The 21,039-nt window shown below is 39.3% G+C and overlaps 1 protein-coding gene across 1 annotated transcript; it reads left to right on the top strand.

Annotated features, from left to right (window-relative positions):
• Nucleotides 1-2,005: 2,005 nt before the first annotated feature.
• On the top strand, nt 2,006-17,730 carry CAT (catalase). Its single transcript, XM_027728636.2, has 13 exons — nt 2,006-2,284; nt 6,333-6,504; nt 7,425-7,535; nt 8,841-8,971; nt 9,610-9,714; nt 10,135-10,260; nt 10,712-10,903; nt 11,777-11,929; nt 12,723-12,861; nt 14,186-14,316; nt 14,825-14,932; nt 15,532-15,618; nt 16,039-17,730. Exons 1-13 carry the CDS (start codon nt 2,219-2,221, stop codon nt 16,102-16,104), a joined length of 1,587 nt encoding a protein of 528 aa, XP_027584437.1. The 5' UTR covers nt 2,006-2,218; the 3' UTR covers nt 16,105-17,730.
• The last annotated feature ends 3,309 nt before the right edge of the window (nt 17,731-21,039 follow it).

The following is a 21,039-nucleotide window of genomic DNA, read 5'->3' as shown; positions in this document are numbered from 1 at the left end:
AACACAATTGTGTATGTGTGTGTGAGTGACACTGACATTGCAGTTTTGTGTTTAAACTCACTTTAAATACAGAAAACAAAACACAAATTAAAAGCACCATGACTTTTAATCTCCCAAAATCTTAATTAAGGCTGAAGTGTGGTTTGGATTATGCCTCAGAAAGTCATGCAGCAACACAGAACCAGTCTCCCCAGGTAAATAAAGATGATTAATTCAGAATTGTTAATGGTTTGTTTACTTAACACATGTATAACAGGAGGCTCACACAGGCAAATAAGACGCCGCAGGAAACAAATATCAAGATAGAAGGGCGGAAAAAAGGAAATAAACGAAGATACCATAGCAAGAAACCAGTGGGATTCAAAACAGTATTCACTGCTTTCTTGACTAAAAAGGTAAAGAATTAGAGCAAGGTGAGAGATAAATGTATTTGTGTCAGGCTTAGCTTTATATGACCTTTCTTATGAAACACAGTCACTTGGTTTTAGTTAAGCTGAAGTGCAAACACTGTTTGCAATACATGCCATTGATGTTGCCACCTGCTCTCCCTTGGGTTTTATTTTGGCTTTTGCATATTTCCTTGGTCAATATTTAATCTCTTCTTGTTTGTTTTTTTATGCAAACATACACGTATGTATATACACTTATATCTTTTTCTCTAGCATATAATAAGAAGGGTTGATGGGAGAGGAAAGAAGCAGTTTTTACAAGTTACTCTTATTTTGAAACAGATTTGTGACCAGCAAGGTTATCTACACACCTTGACCAGAAACGTTAAACTTTAAAGGAAAAGCAAACAATAGCTTTTCATGAAAATGTCCACATTTTCCTCATGTTGCTGATTAAGCAAACTGAAATATCAATCACTGATTGAAAAAAATCATGTGTGTGCAATCCTAGTAGTAAATCTAGATGGTATAGTCTGATGATGTATATTTTGTATAGAAATATCAGAAACATAGGTGACCTTCCTTGCTCTTTTTTATGATGTTGGTTATCATGTTAAGGAAAAAAAGATTATGAAACTCAGAGACATGAAAGAAATGTACCAAATAAGGCTGAAGCAGAAAAAAGGGAGTTTTCTGTTCTTAATTCTGAGGAAAATTAATGATATTCCCCTGTGTAGTACAGACAGAGGTTTAAGCCTCTAATTCTCAATAACATATACTAGATAAAGCAATTGTCAGATTGAAATAATGAGCTAGACAACTCTTTGTGTCTGTTAAGAGAAAAGAATGCAAGCATAACCTCGCAGTTTAAGGTAGAATATTCATGTTGCTCAAATGTTTTACCTCAGAATTAGGAAAAACAACCAGCTGTTAACCACTTTTATCAGCTGTGGTACATGAATTGGGCACAAAGCCAGATTCAGTGTTACCAGTGCCTAATGGGAGAACAGTATTTATCTCATGATTCGTAAGCATAACTACATTATTAATTCAAAAGTGGGGGTTTTTTAAGGGTATACATTCAGAGCTCTAAAGAAATACTCTTTACTATTGGGCGCATACGATTATTACCAATGTTAATGTATGACCTGTACCTCGTTTAAGGTACAAGAGCGAGCCTTTATATAGCTATACATTTATATAGTTTATATAGTTATATTTGGTCACTTTGATTTTGCAGTTTACAAACATCTTTTTCCTGCCGAAACCAACCCTGCCTCTGAAACTCCGTAAGCAAGTGCAGCCTTCACAGCGCCCTGAGCCTGTAATTTCTTAACAACACCTCCACCCTCAGCGGCTGGAGAAAGCTCCGGCATCTCAAAATTTAAAGTAGAGCCGAAAAAAAGTACTTTCACAGCTCCGTGTTAGTTAATTACGCTGCAACAGGGGAACGCCGCGGCCCCACCGCCCTCTCGGGGCGAGGCGGCGGGCGGTGCCTCGCAGGGCCTGATTGACGTGCCTGTTGGCCAATCACAGGTCGATCTGGCAGGCTGGCGGCGATTCTATTGGCTGAGGGGGTAGCGGGGGGCGGGCGCAGTGCCGGGGGTAGGAGCCGTGCGCGGAGTGCCTCCCGCTACCCGCTGGTGCTGCGGGTCCCCGAGGGGTGACACCGTGACACGGTGACAGGGCGGTGACAAGGCGACAGAGCGACCTCTCCGGCGCTGCCTCCTCGCTGGGAGCGAGCGCAGCCCCTCTGCTCCTGCTTTCCCGCAGCTCCCGCTTCCCTCCTCGCCGCCCTTCCTGCCTCGGGGGTCGCCCGCGATCGCAAAATGGCCGACGGGCGGGACGACGCCGCGGACCAGCTGAAGCAGTGGAAGAGCCACCGGGGCTCGCAGGTACTCGCCGGCACAGCCCGTTCCTCGCATCCCCGGGGGGAGCGGGCGAGCCCTGGAGCCGGAGGGTGCAGAGCCCGAGGCGTTCCGGGGGATGCGGGGCTCGCTGTGCGCGGGTGTCCCCGGGACACCGCCGGCGGGCGAGGCGCCCTCGCCCCGTTCCGCCCTCGCCCCCACGGGCTGGGGCCGTGCCCGGGAACAGCAGGCGCACGGAGGGCAGGGGAGCTGCCGGCTGGCCCCGAGCGATAAGGGCGGTCAGCGCTGCCTGGCCCCGGCATATTCCTTAGGCGGTGGTGGGGCTGCTCTGCGCCCAGGCCGGCAGGTCCTTGGGCAGAGATATTGTTAATCGTCTCAAGTCAGATGTTTGCATTTCAGTTTGCTGTCACATTGGTAGAACCCAGTGAAATTGTAACCAGGGAATAACATAAAAGATAAAGTGTGTTCAGCGGTATGTGGGGACTTGCTGACCAGGTTGAAGTGAATTTTTTAGGAAAAAGTTCTTCGCTGAGAGAGTGGTGAGTCACTGGCACAGGTGGCCCAGAGAAGCTGTGGCTGCCCCATCCCTGGAAGTGTCCAAGGTTGGACGGCTCTTGACCAGCAACCTGGGATAGTGGAAGGTGTCACTGCCCGTTACAGGGGGTTGGAAGTAAAGGGTCCTTTCCAACCCAAACCATTCTGGGATTCTGTGAAGTGAATGAAATCATAAGAGCATGTAACCAACAGCATGGCACTCAGCCTTCTGAAGATATAGAATATTTCCAAAATATTTGGGTAAATATATAAATGCTGCAAGACTTGATTTCCCTCATTCTTCATCAAATCACTGTGACAGTTTCTCTATGTATTTTCTGACAGAAATGTGTATATTCCATTAAATACTCTTCCTGCTGGTTTTACTAAGCAGAAATCTTACAAGATGGAAGTGGATGCCTCAGTTCCCGCTGACTATATCTATTAAGTCATCTTAATATTATTTTATTCTTCTCACTTCTAAAAGGTGCTGTGTGAGAACTACCTGCTGAATTGTGACTTCATCAAGCCCCAGTGTGTGTCATAATGGCTCCTTTTTATCCATGAGTAATACTTTTTGTAAGGATGTCGGCTTTTCTGTAACATAGCAGCATTTGAAAACAGGCCAACATTAATTTGAAGGTTTGGGAGGCAACCCATAGTCTGTGTTGCATAAGGAGTCATGAGACTTTAAGATAGAAAGTAGGGAGGACTTATTAGAATTTTAAAGTGAGTTGTATAAGGTACAAAGTATCAGTAATGCCTGGAAGTGTGTACTTTGATGTGTGGTGTTTACAACAGCAGTGACTAAAATTCTTCTGGCTTTGTTTCCCTTCTTTCTGTCATGGCAGGTTGGTGCTGTAATGAAATACAAATGCAGATTCATGAGTTCTTGTCGTTTAAGGTTTGGACTGTATGCAGCTCCCAACCATATGAAAATACAGGCATCAAACAAGCTCAAGCCCAAAAGTAGTGTGAGAATTCTTCTTACAACTACTGTGTGGTTCTTTTCCTTCACACTGATAGAACTTATTTTGTGCGCTCCACAGGTTATCCTGAAACCAAAGTGAATATATCCTACCATTGCAAAAGTAAATATTTTTAAATTCTAATGAGAATGGTAGAAAGGACCTTTCAGAAAGTCTACTTGCATAAACAAAAGAGACTGTACAGCCACAAAGCTGTTAATTTTTTTATAGTCTTAGTTTCAACAAGCTGTGGTTTTAGCAACTACTTCTAGTAGTCCTAAATGTGATCATTAGAGATGAAGTGGGTTTTAGACCTGTTGAGCTGGGAAGGGCTGCGTTACCTCTACAAACCTTCGCTCTTTGTGGCATGGCTTACAACTAATATTCAAAGGTTTTTTCTACCCTTAAGATAATCTCACAGATATTTTAAAGGCATAGGTGAATCAAAAAGTCTCTTTAAGACTAAGGATACATTTCCTCCTCCATTCTGTCTTTTACCAAGCTGTTGCAAGGTCTTTGCAGAGGAAAAGGTCATAGATGTAGTATATGCATTATAGTTCTGCCCCTGTGTGTTTAAGCCTACTGGGCTGCTTAGAACTGATGAAGAATTCTGAGGTAACCAGAGCTGTAATTCCGCATAATTTTTCTGTGTTTCTCTGTGGACTGAGTGAAACTTGGTTGATGCTTCAAGATGACATACTCTTGCATATTTCCATTGACAAACCGTAGATAATGTTTTGATTTAAGCAGATGTTGCTTTGACTTACGATACTTTAAATACAGGAAAGTTCCCATTTCAGCTTTAAGTTTCTGAGCATCGTGTGCCTATTTGTTATTTATACGTTGTCTTTTTAAATGTTTGTGCACATTTCAGTGTAGGTGAGAATTCCAGGCATCCTGAAGGAATTGAATTTATGCTTATGTCTTTATGCTAATGAAGTGGTGAATGAAGAATAAAGAACTTGGATATTTTGGGGATGCAAGCCAGCTGAAGGAGTGTGTGTTGCATATTAGCAAGAACACAGTGGAAATGCAGTTATCCTGTCAAATGTCTTTTATGTGGTTATTCAGGTACCTGAGCTAAACAAAGTGTCTGTAACTCCCTGTATTCTCTGCCTCATCCAGAGCTCTGGGCGTGGATGTGAATAATTGTTCTTTCCCTGCCTTTGGGGGTTGCCTCTTGGGGAAAAAAGAAGTCTTCCATCAGAATTTTGTCTGTTTACCATAATTAAACCCCTTAAAGCAGAACTTCCCTTGTCAGTGTGAAAATTGGAACCCCCTAAGTAGCTGATAGAAAAGTGAAGGCTTTTCTCCTCAAGAGTTGCTTTTTCCTTCTCTTCACCATCCCTTTTCATCTGTAGAACTTTAAAAGAAGGAGAAGTAGTTATGAGGGGCTGAGTGAGTTTATGCTGGTGTGTCCTGTGCTCCAGGTAGGGTGGTGTGGATAGAGAGCCCATATGGATTCGTGGCAGTTTAGTGCAACGTGTGACTGGGTTTAGTGTTAATCTGTGACTTGGGTATTTGAGCTCACGCCGTTGCAAACTTTATTTTCTTTTCTTTGTACTAACTTCTGTTCTTCTGAGTCCTTTATATGCACTGCCCTGGCTCCTGACAACAAATGTACTCCAGGAAGAACTGGCACCTGTGACCATCAGGTCTCTGGAGCTGATGGACCTTTCTTGCTATGTTTTCTGCAGTACCCAGTAATATAGGAGTATTGCCTTAGAGGATTAATTGTATGACCCATATGTGATGCAGAGAAAGTCCTTTCCACTGGGATTTTTTATGAGAAAATAGGAGTACACTCTAATTGCGGTGCTACAGAGTTCCAGCAGGTGTTTCTTGGAGATTTTTTCAGTTACGGGATCATTCCTGCTGCTGCTCTAAGTAGCCTATAAAAACTTAAACTCTTAAGTTAAGGTGTGAAAGGGAGGGAAAAAGGATGAGTGTGGGTTATCTTGGGCAGTTTCTTTATAGACAATAACAATGTTAGAAAAAAAAGAAAAGCTATGATTGCTGTCATTTTGACAGGACATTTCCTGGCAGTAGGGCTTGTGTTGATCTTGGTCCTTCCATGGTTCAGGAGTCAGAATGATGATTCCTCAGGTGTTCCTGTTATTTTCCATAGCTCTTCCACACCAATAGTAATCACAGATACCCCCTTTTATTCTTTATGCTGTGTGACTGCAGCTCTTTCCTTATGCCTCTGTCCCTGTACTGACATTACCTCCTCCTTCCTCTCCTTTCTTCCTTATTACTTTCCAGCAGCTTTTTTAACTTTCTCTTCACATCCCAAATTTTTCTTGAAGCAAGACTAATAGTCTCAACAAGTGATATTTCTGAACCATGGAAAACATTCTTTGATTATACATGACTTGAACTCTTGTTCTTAAATAGCCTCAGACACAGCACTGGGATGTAGTTGACACATGTATTTTCTGTAACTACTTCCAGAAACTTAAGTCATTTTGTCATATACTTGTTCGTGTGACATGTAATGGTTGAACAGTCTGCACGTTGTGTGATTTAAACACAGAGGGCTGAGTGTGATATTGACTGTCCCCTGCTTTCAGAAACCAGATGTCTTGACCACTAGTGCTGGGAACCCCATAGCGGATAAGCTGAATATTCTGACGGTGGGGCCACGTGGACCTCTTCTTGTCCAAGATGTTGTTTTCACTGATGAGATGGCTCATTTTGACAGAGAGAGGATTCCTGAAAGAGTTGTGCATGCAAAAGGGGCAGGTATGTTTAAACCTACGTATTTTCTTTGTGTAGAATTAGAGTTAAAAGCTTTGCAGGTAGATTGTGACAATAAATTGCATTATGTTATCTATAATTTAGTGTTATCAGTTCTAATAAATCTATATGAACAACAGTACTAGGGCCTGGTTTAAAAAAATCTCAGTGCCAAAACTTGAAGCACTGAAAAATTGTTCAAAAAAATTAAGTAGAAAAAATGTAGTTATTCGATTTTTTTACTGCATTTTCTGCAGTCTCTGCTTCCTCTGCGTGTTCTTCCATAGTATCCCATTCCTCTGGAAGGGGAAACCTATCATCTCTATTTTAATGTTTGTTTTCATGTTATTTAATAGAGAATCTTGGCTTTGTCTTCCAATGTATCTGTCTGCCAAAGCAGGCTGATGATATAATATTTAATTTAAAACCCTAAATAATTTAAAAATTTATTATTAATCTTAGAAGGGTAGAACTATCACCTCTGATTTTTGTTATGTGTTGCCCTAGAAGGAGCAGCATATGAATTTATAACGTGAATGTACATGGGAAAAGTTGCTCTGTGGGAGTGGAAAAAGTTTTGTTGCTTCATCCAGCTTGCAAGTGGATCAAAAATTCTGCAACACATAGCAGGATTAAAGAAATAATAAAGATAAATACACAGATCGTGGCAGAAGAGCATCTTCTGTACTGCTACTGGGAGCTGTTAACAATCAGTTAAGGAGCAGAGAGGGAGCACTGTGCAAATAGAGTGTTAAACAAGTTTCATTTTGTGAAAATAAATGGAGTGCTTAGAGCATGGAAATAACTGTGTTTAAACTGCTGTATGTTTGCTTTTGGCTTGAAGTTGTATGTTGGACCACAGTAGAATAACAGATGAGTGGAACGAAGGTACCTAGAGCTGATCTTTTGGAATTCCTGTTCTTCAGGAGCCTTTGGCTATTTTGAAGTCACTCATGATATCACCCAGTATTGCAAGGCAAAAGTGTTTGAGCACGTTGGGAAAAGAACTCCTCTTGCTATTCGATTCTCCACTGTTGGTAAGACTTTAAAATTACTGTGTACCCTCTCCTATGTGTGCCTTGGTTCCCGTGAGAGCAGTGTGGAGCACTTAAGGTAGTTTCAAATGCTTTTTGCCAACCCAGTCCTCCTCTGAATTTAAATTAATTTAAATTAATTAATTAAATGAATCGTGTGTAAGACCTTCAGCACCGTCTGCCTCTTTCTGTCAGAGCTCTCAGGAGACACTTTTCTGACTGAAATGCGAGAGGGAGGGTGACCTGCACTGTGTTTTTTCTAACAGAAAATCTGCTTTGTTTCTGGTTGGATCATAATCAACACTTGCACACTGCAGCTTAACACTTGGAAGTTAAATACATGTAATCTCTTATGCCCTGGGAATGTTTCGGGGATGAACGATGTAACCTAAATACTGGGCAAAGGAAAAGAAACAATCTTCCAGAAATAAACTCTGATTTTTTTAAAGAGTTGAATACGTAAACTAGCAAAATCTTAAATGCTATAAGTTAAAACATGCATTTTGATCAATATCTTGTCTGATAGAAAAAAATTATAATTCATAATGTGTATGTTACTACTTTATCTATATTTAAAAGAAATCCTAATGAGGATTTGGTTCTGGAAGTATTGGAGAGAAAAAAGTAGTCCAAGAAGGCTGTGTCAGCAAAAATTAAGGGGTCCTGATAGAGAGTAAAGACATGGAGCTGAGTTTGACTTTCCCTTCCTCTTCCCCTTCCCCCTGTTTGAACACGTTCTGTAGAGCACAGTTTTTATAATGAGAGGTTGAGTGTCCTGCTTATTTCATCAGGATGTTCTGAACACTTCTGGAACACTTCTGCTCAGCTGTTGTGCTTGGCACTTCTGCCTTGGTAGAATTTACCCATTGAAAATTCTGTCCTGGATGAAGCAGGAGGAATTTAAAGGATTACAATCCTTCCATAATATTTTATTAGGCACGCTGGTTAGATTGCTACCTTCTACATGAGAGCTTTAACCCTGGGATTTGATGCACAGAAACAAATGTGCCTTTAGATGATTCAGCCTTATAATCTGATGATGTCTCTGTTAGTGATAATGCAGATTCCACTCTTAATTGGTTCATGTGGATAGACTTGTTTTTCTTTCTTTTAACTTTAATGTTCGGGTGGGTTTCTGTTCACACTTTGAAGTACTGTTAAAAATATGCCTAAAATTCCTTGGTATAGAAAAGACTTCAATGCCCTTTTAGGATATTATGGCCTAATTTCAAGTTATATGGGGTTTTGCTTACAATTTGTATGCATTTCCCCTCCTAAGACTTCTGTATGTCCATATGTTTCTTCAAGCTGGAGAAGCTGGGTCAGCTGATACAGTTCGTGACCCTCGAGGCTTTGCAATGAAATTCTACACAGAAGATGGGAATTGGGATCTTGTGGGAAATAATACTCCCATCTTCTTTATTCGGGATGCAATCCTGGTAAGCACCAGCGATGAGGGTACTTGGGAAAGACTCCAAAAGTTCATTCACATCTTATTCTTGCCTCATTGAGAAGTAAAACCTGTTAAACTTTGTTACATGCTCTGAACATTTTTAACTTGAAAAGATGTTACTAAAAAAAAAGTGAATTTGAGAACTAATGGTACTTATGTGATTTCATACTTTTCACTCTAAATTTTCACTTTAAAAGCTTCTTGCAAATTCTTTGTATTAAGTCTGATTTTTTTGGTCTTTTAGTAAGCTTAATAGCTCTTTGTAAGATGGTTTCTGGTGTCTTTGCATTTGTTTATAAGTCAGATCAGATACTCGGTGAAGTTACACAGATTTGAAAAGATTTACCTCTCACCTTATCCATCACAGAATGAAAACAGTCTTTATCTCTGAACAACCTGTTTATCCTAATTGTAAATGCTTGACTTTACCCTAATTTTACTGGTCTGTGAATGAATTGGTTGCAGGAGGGACATGACAGTAGAAGATTTTTCAGTTATCTTACAGCTTTGTCTCAGTTTTCAATATGCTGTTCTTTCATTGTGACACATTGAAAAATTGTTTGTCTTGTTCTTGATCTCATATAATTTCTTTTTTTTTTCCTCCTCCACTTCTGGACAAATTAGTTTCCATCCTTTATCCATAGCCAAAAGAGGAACCCTCAGACTCATTTGAAGGATCCAGACATGGTGTGGGACTTCTGGAGTCTTCGCCCTGAGTCTTTGCATCAAGTGAGCTTCTCCTTTGACTTTATTTAGTAAAATCATGCTATGAAGCATGTTTTTAACTATCTCTTCTCCATGTTTGATCTAGAAGTCTATGTAGTCTTAGTTATATTTGTAATTTAAATTACCCGTGCTTACCTGTTCCGTGCTTATGGGGAGGATCATAACATTACCACGAGGTTTATGTCTACTTCTTGTGGGCATAAAACTTCACATAGGTTTAATTCCCAGTTTTCCTTTGTGCAAAACCAAAGCAGTTTTTTCATTAGCACTCTTAAAACTTAAACTGGAAATTCCTCAAGGAATTCCTAACATTAACATAGCTTCCAGTGATACAGATTAATGCAATAAACAAACTTAGTCTTGAATGATCACTTTATCTTTGATCTGATGAGCCCTTTAATATTGTTTCATCCTTCACTTTAGGTGTCTTTCCTGTTCAGTGATCGTGGAATTCCCGATGGTTATCGCCACATGAATGGATATGGATCACATACTTTTAAACTGGTTAATGCTGAGGGAAGAGCAGTTTATTGCAAATTCCATGCCAAGGTATTGATCTTTTCTTTTTTTTTCCATTTATGTATTAGAGCTATATACCATGTTGGATTAAAACCATAAAAGTGTTCAGTGACTTTTCAAGTTTAAATCAGAGACAACTTTTTAGTACTTGGACTCAAAAGGTGTGTGGTGTCCTTGTTTAATATCAGTAGCATACCTTTAATCAATATAGTGGGTCATTGTTCTTGCTAACACAGCAGTCATTTACTAGACTATAAAGAACTCTTCTTTGGGGAACTGTTTCTTGTTATTGGAGCACTATCAATGAACTGATTTTTATTTGAAAGGCAGCTGTTGAATGTACTGTAAATCTGAACTCAAATTGTTGCAAGTTGGAACATGGGCAGTCTCACTCTTGGATTACAAATCTTGTTAAAATTCATTCTGATTAATGATTTCTGTAATACTTTGTAACTGGTGCTGTTGCTTTTATTGCTTTTAGACTGACCAGGGCATCAAAAACCTCTCTGTAGAAGAAGCAGGAAGACTGGCTTCTACTGATCCTGACTATGCCATACGTGATCTTTACAACGCCATTGCCAAGGGGGACTATCCCTCATGGTCTTTCTACATTCAAGTTATGACCTTTGAAGAAGCAGAGAGGTTTCCATTTAATCCTTTTGATGTAACTAAGGTATCTCTGATCCTGTTGTGAATATTGCATTTCAGCTGGTTTAAGAAAGGTCAGGAGATAACGTAGCAAGTGCCAGAACCGAGCTTATCTGTAAAAAAAGTGTAACAGTTTCTGTGGAGTAGCACTGTTCTCTTACTAGTTCCTGTCAATAAAATTAGTCTGGCCTTTTTATTCTTCCCTTCTAGTTTTTAAGTGTACTCTTCATTATATAGCCATGATGAGTCAAATTCTGGAGATGAAATTGCAGTGATGTTGTATCTGATGTTACTCTTCCTCAGTGAAATAGGGATAGGGCTTGATTCCAGAACTGGATGTCACTTCAGAATTGTGATCTCAGATCAGAGGGTCACACCCTGAGCTCTGTTGGTCTAATTTTGTCAGACTTCCAATAGCTGTTCCTAGGAATGGCCTGTTGGAAAATCCTCACAAAAACTTGTACTACTCTTTTTTCCCCTCTAATATTGCTCTCCCCAAATGGCTGAAGACTTTTTGAACTTGAAAATAATGGCTCAAGTGACAAAGACAAGGCCAGTTAAGCTAGTTAAGCATTTTGAAGTAGCTGAAAACAATTGTGCCACCAGTTCCACCTACGAGGTGCATTCCTAGGCAGTTTTTCAAGCCCCTGCGGGTATTTGATTTAAGTACTCAAGAGCTGAGATTATCCTGGGATGATGAAATAAGTTGCATTAATACTCTGTATTAGTTGCAAAAGACTTCTTAAAATAAGACATTTCTCAATGTTTGTTAGCAAAAAAGAAATGCAGGAATGAATTTTCTCAATCAAGGCTTAAATCAGGCAAACGCTGCCTGGCAATTAAGCTAGATAATACTATAATAATGTTGGTTTTAATGTACGTGTGTTATGTCTTATAGGTTTGGCCACATGGTGACTACCCTCTCCAACCTGTGGGGAAGCTGGTCTTGAACAGGAATCCTGTAAACTACTTTGCAGAGGTGGAACAGATGGCATATGATCCAAGCAACATGCCACCTGGGATTGAACCTAGCCCTGATAAAATGCTGCAGGTAAACTGCAATGTGTATGAGATTTGGCCTAGTGAGCATTGTTTGCTTTGCTGTTTATGAAAGCATTCCTATCCCTGTTCGTGTAGCAGCAGTAAACCTGATGGATCAAAAGCAAATGATTTTTTTATTTATTTTTTCTGTGGTGGTGGTTTATTGATCACCATTTGATGTGCTCATGCAGAATTGAAATATAAAGAGAACAGGACAGAACTAAAGGAAGAGAAAATCTGGACTTTAGAGGGCATCTGCAACAATTACCAAAGTTGTCAGTCTGGGATGGATGAAGCCATGGCAGCAATGCACATTTATTCATGTTTTTACAGCGTTTCTCAGAATTCTGAATTCTTACGAGTAAGAGGTGAACTTTGGTGCTCTGAAATACAGATATAACTAATTCCTAATACAAACCACAGGACTAGAAGTAGTATCGGATTTCTTACAGCTCACAACATTTGATAAGGCTCGTTGCAGAGTCATCGATGTTTGCATGTTATGGTTTTTCAGATTAAATCCAAATTGTTATTTCAAATTATATCTATGGAAACAAGAGGGTATTTTGTCAGTTTTAGCTGGATAAACCCTTGAACTATCATGCAGTTCTTTTTTTGCCTCTCTTCACTCCCTCAGACTTCATAGTCAGAGTTAGTCTGTTGTCTTGGCATCTGTATGTCACCAGAACTGCTGAAGGTTCAGTTCAGTAAATAATGCATTTAAAAATAAGTGAAATAGTGTTCAATGCTTTGAATTGACATGTACCACTGCAGTGATCTCTTTTCTGTTTATGACATTTTAGGGACGTCTGTTTGCATACCCTGACACTCACAGACACCGCCTGGGCCCAAATTATCTCCAGATCCCTGTGAACTGCCCCTTCAGAGCCCGTGTGGCCAATTACCAGAGGGATGGACCAATGACTGTTACTGACAACCAAGGTAGGCATGCAAGTACCTTTCAGTGTAATGACACTTATGCATGGACTGCAGAATTCTTTTCTGTTCACTTCCCGAGCTTCAGAATTCCCAGCCTTCACCACTCCTATTTGTGTATCCACTCTATCTCTTATCAGTCTTGTACAAGTTTTGAGACTCAAAACTTCCCGTAAAACAGAAGTTTGATTGGGTAGATTACAGAATATATTATCTACATGTGTTTTTTTAAGACTCTAAAGAAGCTCATGGATGTTTCTGACACAACTTCAGGCTTGTTTCCAGTAGTTGATGCGCTTAAATATAAATGGTTTTCAAATCAATGTGTGTAACTTCTGCTTTCTAAAAAAAGACTAAATTATTCATTTTGTAAGCAAAGGGGGGGCAGGGGGAAGGAAGCTTTTGGTACCTGAAAATTAGGATGTTTGTCATCTTTACATACTTGTTATGATGGGTTATGATCTCTGCTTTTAATCCAGGAAAGGAGACTTCAGATGTTTGGATACGGGATGGGGAGTTTGTTTAAAAATATAACAACCAAGTGAAACTTAAGATGTCTTTAAAAACTTAACAAAAGACCTTTAAGAGAAAGGGGGATTGCAGAACACCTGCAGTTAAATTCATTCAGTATTGTTTGTCCCTAGTTATGTTCCTTTAAAGACTTCTAGAAACATACCTGTTAAAGGGGTTTAATTGAAAAAGTTCTAAATTAATTATTTGAAATGAAGAAACATGTCAGAGAAATATTATTACAGAAATTAATGACTACCTCTTTGTTTCTACTTCTAGGCAAAATCTAATCTAAAAATAATAGAGGTGGGCTAAATGTCTTTGAGAAATCTGTATTTGAATCTGTTAAATTTAAAAACACTTTCTTATGCTCAGTCCACTTCATGGAACTGCTTTGCTTTTCTGATTTCCAAGAGATTGCGACAGGCAAGAGTGAAAATGAAATGTAACTTTCCCTCTGTTGAGCAGCTCATGGCCTGTCAGTGTTTGCCCAATAGTGACAGTTTTACACCTGAGAGTAAACAAGGATATACTTAAGCTGTGGCTCATGCCAAAATATGTATTCCCTTGGGCTGGGGATTCTGACACCTGCTGAGGGAGGAGAAGGAAATATTTGAAAAACAAGAGAACAGCTGCTCTTGGCCAGGAACAGATAATAAGTTCATTTTTATGCAGTTCTGTAAGTTTGTGTTTAAAATACACCCCCTGTATAGGGAAGCTTATGTTCTTCTAAGCAAAGAACATTGTCTTCTGGCTTAATCTGAGAGTGCTGGCATCTGATTGTTTTGGCTTTTGGGGGGTTGTTTTTATTTGTTTCCAGGTGGTGCCCCAAATTATTACCCCAATAGCTTTACTGGTCCAGAAGATCAGCCCCAGCTTAAGGAGAGCCGAACGTTCGTTTCAGGGGACGTGCAGCGCTACAACAGTGCCAATGAGGACAATGTGACTCAGGTGTGGGGCATGGAAGGACAGGATGGGTTTACAGGGTGACTTTAGAGAATATTAATAGTGTTGTGCAGACGTAGCTCCTTTCTGAAGCATCTGGGCTGAGCTGAAAGTCTCCAAACAGCACAGTTCCATGAATAACTGAATTTTTGCTGGCAGGACAATTAGTGAATTGTCCCAGACCTTTGCCATCCATATTTTGGGCATCAATATATAAAAGGCTGCGACGTGACTTCTTGCCAGTAGTATCTGCAGATATACAAACTGGAGTGTGTCATGCTGTGATCCTCAATTCCTGAATTAGATCCTAACAGCAATATTTATTTTCATTAATTCCATAAGCAACAGTTAGTTCAAGTTAGAACCAGAAGGAATTGGTAGCAGGTTTGCCAAAGGAAAACCCTCACAGGTTGGTTGCCTTTTGAGTTTTAAGTATTTTGAGTGTTCTGAGTATTTTCTAACTGCTTGCTTTTGGGAATTTCCAAATAACCCTTTTTTTTTTTCCAATGGCAAGGTACGGGAATTCTACCTCAAAGTGCTGAATGAGGCAGAACGCCAAAGGCTCTGTAAAAACATTGCTGAGCACCTGAAGGATGCACAACTCTTCATCCAGAAACGAGCTGTAAGTGGCCTCTTTGGTTTTTAGCCTTGGCTCTTTATTCCAGGTTTTCTCCCAGTCCATTAATTTTGTCAAAATGGCAACATGCTTATGGAAAAAAAGATCAGGAATTCTCTGAGAAGGCTGGATTTCTTCTTACACAGGAATTCTCAATACAGATGTGCCTATTTACATAATATAAATAACATACAACATGTTAAAATAACCTTTTCCTGGTGGGAAGAATAGGGTAGATATTGAACATTTAGGATGTATTTAGCTTGGTGCTTAAAAAATCAGATGATTGCCAGTGTAATGTTTAGCTCTAAACAAGGAAAAGGCAGTGAGGGCCTGGAAGGGATTGGATCTTTATTCTTCCCAGTGTAATTTGGTTTAAATTGAGAATGAGCTCTAGGTGAGACAGCAGAAATAGTGTTTCAAGATGTTCATATCTCATTTCTGGCTGGTCAGAATTAAACTTAGAGAAAAGAGTTTTCATCCTCCTTTTTGTCCTTATGATACAAGTACTGCTTGTAAACTACAGAGCAGAAACATGCTAAAGAATATGTTTGAAATGGAGGAAAAAATTCCTGTTGCCTTTTCTGTTCTGTCTTCCTGTTTAGGTGAAAAACTTCACTGACGTTCATCCTAACTATGGTGCCTGTGTCCAGGCTTTGCTGGACAAGTACAATGCTGAGAGTGGGAAAAAGGTATGGTCATGATTTTTGTAGCTGATTTTTGATTGGCTGTGAATTCTTTTGACTTCTCTTGTAAATCCAGTGAAGTGAGAAATTGGTTCTGATTCCCATTTGATTTGAAGGCCAGAAGTCAGTGCATGTAGAATTACAAAATAAGGAAACATCACTCTAATAACACTCAATTAAATGTTGATTAACCAATGATGTGCAATTACTTTGTGTCAACTGGGGTTTGTAAAGCTTCTGGAAAATAACTGTATGTGATCTGTGATGTGTTCAGGTTAATTACCCCCTCTTTGTAATGGTAATGAAGCATTTCCACAAGCCTTTCCTGGGCTCAGTGCTTGCTCCAAGGAGCCACAGCATTGACTCAAGTACTCATTTTTTCTCTGAAGTTCTCTAATTTTAACGGAAGTGCTGTGTTATTTTTAGGATGTGATTAGGACATACACACAGTCCACATCTCGTATGTCTGTCAAGGAAAGATCCAACTTGTAAAACATCCTGCAGAGATTTGCTTTATGAATTTTGCATCCCTGCAACTGCACAGGAACCAGTTGAACACGTTCATGAATGTAGCAGATCTTGGCCCAAACACGGGAGTGTTCTAAGTTGTGATTTACTGAGCTTCCAAGTGCTTTTATCTGTATTGGAAACCAGGTGACACGAGCTAATGATCCCCTCAATAGTGCCTTTCAACACAAGTGCTTTACTGCTTGATATGGTGTTTTTAAAGGCAATTCGTGGTTAGAAATTCTCTTCTAATCAAAATACTGTCTAATTTTGTTGTGTCAAACTTTCCTGGCTAAATCACACAGTAGGATTTCTATAATGACACTGTGATTGTCCTCATGGATAAACTTGTAATGTTAAAAAATTGATTTTGCTCAATTATTTCTTATAAAATAGTTATCTGCATGTATTTGTAAATGCATCCTTTAAATTTCAGTTTTGGCCTTCCAGAGGTAAAATGTTATGCAGTAGTTTGAGTAAAATGTTGGTCTGTCTCATTCCTTATGGTAGAAATGAAGTTAACTACAAAATTTAATCTGAATATAGGTAAATTTTATCCCAATATGTGTTTTAAGATAATCTTTGCTTGCTAATGCTTGGTTGGGATATAACTGACATAGGGGACATAGGAAAGGTTATTTTCTTATTCCATACACTGTCCAAGAAATTTGATTCCATCTTAAAGTCCTTTCAGGCACAGGGAGGTAAATTGTTCTTTCTAATCTGTAAGAAATTAAATAGAAAAATAGAAAAATATAAATATGCCACCTGTTTGACAGATTAACCTCCAAATGCACAAATATTTTTAACTTGACTGAATTCAAGCTCAGGGCCTTTCAAAATTATTCCAAATGGTTCCTGAAGTTCTGTTGTTTTACTGCAATAATCTGATATTGCTATTTCTGGATCAAGCCATAGCTAGTTTTCAGAATAAGACTTTAAAGTGGAATGTTCTTGTGAATGTAGGTATCTAGAAAATATGTATAAAGCCTGATTTTAGGCATGTTTAATGTTACCTAATATAATCAGTGTCCAAGCTAAATACAGAGCATTTCAGAGCCCAGCTACTAACACTTAACTCAGACAAATGTGATAAAAACATCAAATCATGGCAGTTTGGAGGTGATTTTTCAATATTCAGTGCACTTTTGGGTTTGTCTTGAGTTGTATTTTGAATAGCATTATTTCCTGATTTGACATTTAAGTGGGAATTCCCAGAAGTGATGGCAGATAGATAAAGAAAAGTACATACTAAGTGCTGTCCCATTAAATTAGAAAGCTATTAATTAAAATTAAGTAGAAAGCTACTTTTTCTGCAGCTCAGTGATCTACTAATATATAGTGTTAAATTATCTGGGATAGAGGTGCAGTAAAATAATATGAACTGATAACCTATTGTATTTGGTATTCCATTGGATTTTTACCTGATCAGGCAGGTGGGAGCTGTGAAAGAGCTACGTGATTAGGTGGGAATATTTCTTGCTGGAACATTGAATCCTAATGAGTTTTGGAAAAGATTAAACAAGGCCTAATCTTCTTAATTTTGGTTGTATCTGCTAAGTGAATTATATTGTTGTCTTTTGCTTCTGAAATAAACCGAATTTAAAAATCTCTTGGCTACATGTTTTCTGTGAAAATGTCTTCAAATAGTGTGTTTTAATCTAGGAAGTTCATAACTTCATCAGCTTTTTTTGGAGATGGTGCAGAAGCTGTTGAAGTTCTGGGTAATTGGTATCAGTTTCCAAATGTAGTTATTTTGTTCCTAAATCCCTACTTTTTCTTTCCCAGGTAAGGAACTGTGTGTCTTGTTGTACATTGCAAAGTATCAGACCATGCCCATAAATTATCATTATTAATAAATTCTTCTGTAATTTAGAGTAGTTTAGCAATTAGGCTAAAATTTGGATGGTGTCAAGTTAAAAAAGAAAATCAAGCACCAGGGAATGAGGAACAGAGAGGAGGAAACACCTTGTGCAGTGATGAGGAGACATGGAATGGGCTGGGTAGGTTGTATGTACCTTTTGCAGCTGCCTTTGTTCTGAAAACTCACATTTCAACTACACAGTTGTGCTTAAATGACCTGTGTTATGCTGCTAAACTGGCCATGACAAGTGTCACACAGAAAACTTGGCTTTTTCAGAAGGTGCTGAGAGGGTTGGGCAACACTGGAAGAACAATAATGCTGTTTCTTCAGACAAATGAGACAACAAATCCATTTACAGCTACTTACTGTGAGAATTATAGACTGTTGACATGGCACAATCTCACTCGTGTTTTGATTTTGTGTTTTATTCAATTAAAATCAAACATTGCTTTGACAGGTTGTGTCATTACAATTTTCAGGGATCTATAGAGGAGAATTTCTCAGTGTTTTCTTATTACAGTTTTATTTCAGATGCTCATCTGTAACAGTGGAATTGGTAACGAATTTGAAACTAATGTTTTGGAAATTACAGCTTCTTCAGGAGTTCTTCTCCTTCTCATGGGCCTTTATTCCTAGGTTGTTTTCCCTTTCCCAAAATGTTTGATCTTGAGTATCCAAAAAACCTGAGTAGATTCTCAAATCCCATTTGTTGAGGTGAGCTGTGCCACGACATGAGTGAGTTCATGGGGTTGCTACATGTTATCCAGGGAAGAAGGGTGAGCTAGGTTTGGATCAGACTGTTACTGCTTTAAATATATTGGAAAAAGGAAATCAGGACTTTCTTGAACCCAGCTGGCTCATTGCATGGTGGAAGCCGTGAATGGAAATTGTCTCCTAAGCAGTGCATAGGTATCCATAACTTCAGCATCCATCAAACCAATCATGTTGATTTGCCAAATATTGTTATTCATCTTGGAGAAAAAGCCTGTTTGTTCTCTGGGGATCTGATACATAAATTCTCAGACAGGCGGATCTGTGAGTCACTGTTTTCTCACCAAATGTTTCCCTATGAGGGTGGGGAGGCCCTGGCACAGGTTGCCTGGAGAAGCTGTGGCTGCCCCATCCCTGGAAGTGTTTAAGGCCAGGTTGGACAGGGTTCTCTGTCCCTGGTTGCTGCAGGAGGTTGGTAGATGGCCCTTCTGCGACTTTTCTGCACTCTGAGTTTAGTTTGGTGTGGGGTTTGGGGCTTCAGAGCAGCCTTGCAGAAGGCAATCAGTCCAGAGAAATGTTGCATGTTCTGATCTCCTGTTGATAGTACATTATATGAAGATTTGCAGTGTGTGGTGAAGCTTGGCCATTCCCCCCAGGCAATATTGTAGAACTTAAGCTGAAATTGTAGAACTTAAACTCAAAATTGTGGGGTCAGGACAAAGGTCATGACATGCAAATGTGGACTTGAGCATACCCTGGACTCTGTTGACGTCAAGGGTGCAACCCAAGCAGTTGCCTAAGTCCATTTTGGACAGAACTGGAAAAGCACTAAGGCTCTATTTTGATGATTTGACATGAAATTAAGGCAGTTTTGCCAGATTTGTGGTTTATGTTTCAGTAATTGCAGGATTCTAACTTAGCTCTTGAATCCAACCTAAGAACTAAAGACTTTTAGTCTGTGCTGTACCATCTTCTCACAAACAGCTGTTTGAGGTACGTACAAATCTATCACGTTCCTGTTCTCTTCTGTGCCATATCAATGTACTTTTCCTGTGGAAGTTTCTCTCACATGAAAAATCCTGAGGTTATCTCATTCAAAGTGATTTCAGTTGTGCAAATGGATCAGTCAGACCGAAGAATATTCCTGAAGAATCCCTGAGTTTGCAAAAGCTTGTAAAAGGGTGCACAGTTACACACTCTGGGAAAGCAAATCAAGGCTGAACAATGAGGCAGTGGTGTAAAAATAACAGTTGAAGTATATCCTGATAGTTCCCTGTTAATGATGACACTTTTACAGCCTGGATTGCTGAGCAGAGCCTGGGATTTGGTTGTGTGATGAAAGTTTGGATTTTGTCACGCTGGAGTTCCACCCGAAGCCAAACTCCCACCCCAGAGCAGCTGGAAATCTCCCTGAGGAGAGCTCTCAGGAGCTGGGCTGAAATTTATTTTTGTATCACTCACTGAAGCTTGGTAAACTGAGAGTTTTAATGCCTTTTTAATGAAAAAGACAAAATAATTTTACATTCTGCCTCCCAGACCAAAGTAGCTGAATCAAGGAGGTCAAAGAAGACAACGTCTTCATGATTTCTTATGAACCTCAGAAATTCACCTTGATCTTAATCCATTTCATTTAAATCTTTACAAGATTATAAAAGGCTTTTTGCTTAGTGGAATCTTATGATTCAAATACTGTAAATCTCTAATGGACTAAGTCAGAAAAAAACCTTGGTTTCCTGTTTCATAACGTGATAAAACAGAGAATGCTTTATATAGATTTATTGTGTCAGTAAATGTCAATATTTATTCTTTGCTCATTTCTCTCACGTTTCCCCATTTTAAAACTTTGACCAGTATTGGGAACTTCGTTATTATTTTATTTTATTGTTTGTTTGTTTGTTTGTTTTCCCTAGTGCAATTATCCTCCTCTCTCTGATTGTTGATTCAGGATTGACACACAAGTGGATGCACTTTCCTACAAATAGCTGGGAAGCCAAACTATTGTATGATCCTATTTTCCACACTTAAGTCTTGGGAATCTTTGACCCTGTGCATATATTTTGTAAGAATTATTGAGGAGAGATAGATGAGAAATTCTGTTTGCAGACCTAGTTGCAGCTGCAACACTCCCCAAATAGACTGAAAATAAAAAATGCCTTAAGCCAACCTTCCCTGGGATGGGAGCTGGGCAAATTGGCAGCTTTAAGCCTGGCTTACAGGATGTGACTGGATTGCTCTGGAAGTGTGTGAAAAAGTGGTAACTGAGCTCTTGTGGAAGTTGGTCTCTTACTCTGTACATGGACTGTGTTTGTGAGAAGCTCTCCAGGAGATGGAAAACACTGGAACAC

Source organism: Pipra filicauda, unplaced genomic scaffold (genome assembly GCF_003945595.2).
Source record: "Pipra filicauda isolate LSUMZ 115617 unplaced genomic scaffold, ASM394559v2 scaffold45_size4122338_pilon, whole genome shotgun sequence".
Lineage (NCBI taxonomy): Eukaryota > Metazoa > Chordata > Aves > Passeriformes > Pipridae > Pipra > Pipra filicauda.
Note: the sequence above shows the minus strand (reverse complement) of the source record. Positions and strands in the feature narration are given on the sequence as shown.

Bases quoted from the DNA above. Each gene is read 5' to 3' on its own strand.
- CAT (XM_027728636.2), top strand. From the start codon at position 2,219: ATGGCCGACGGGCGGGACGACGCCGCGGACCAGCTGAAGCAGTGGAAG. The intron at 6,505-7,424 runs GTATGTTTAAAC...CCTGTTCTTCAG, and splicing joins TGTGCATGCAAAAGGGGCAG to GAGCCTTTGGCTATTTTGAA. The intron at 14,933-15,531 runs GTAAGTGGCCTC...CTTCCTGTTTAG, and splicing joins TCTTCATCCAGAAACGAGCT to GTGAAAAACTTCACTGACGT.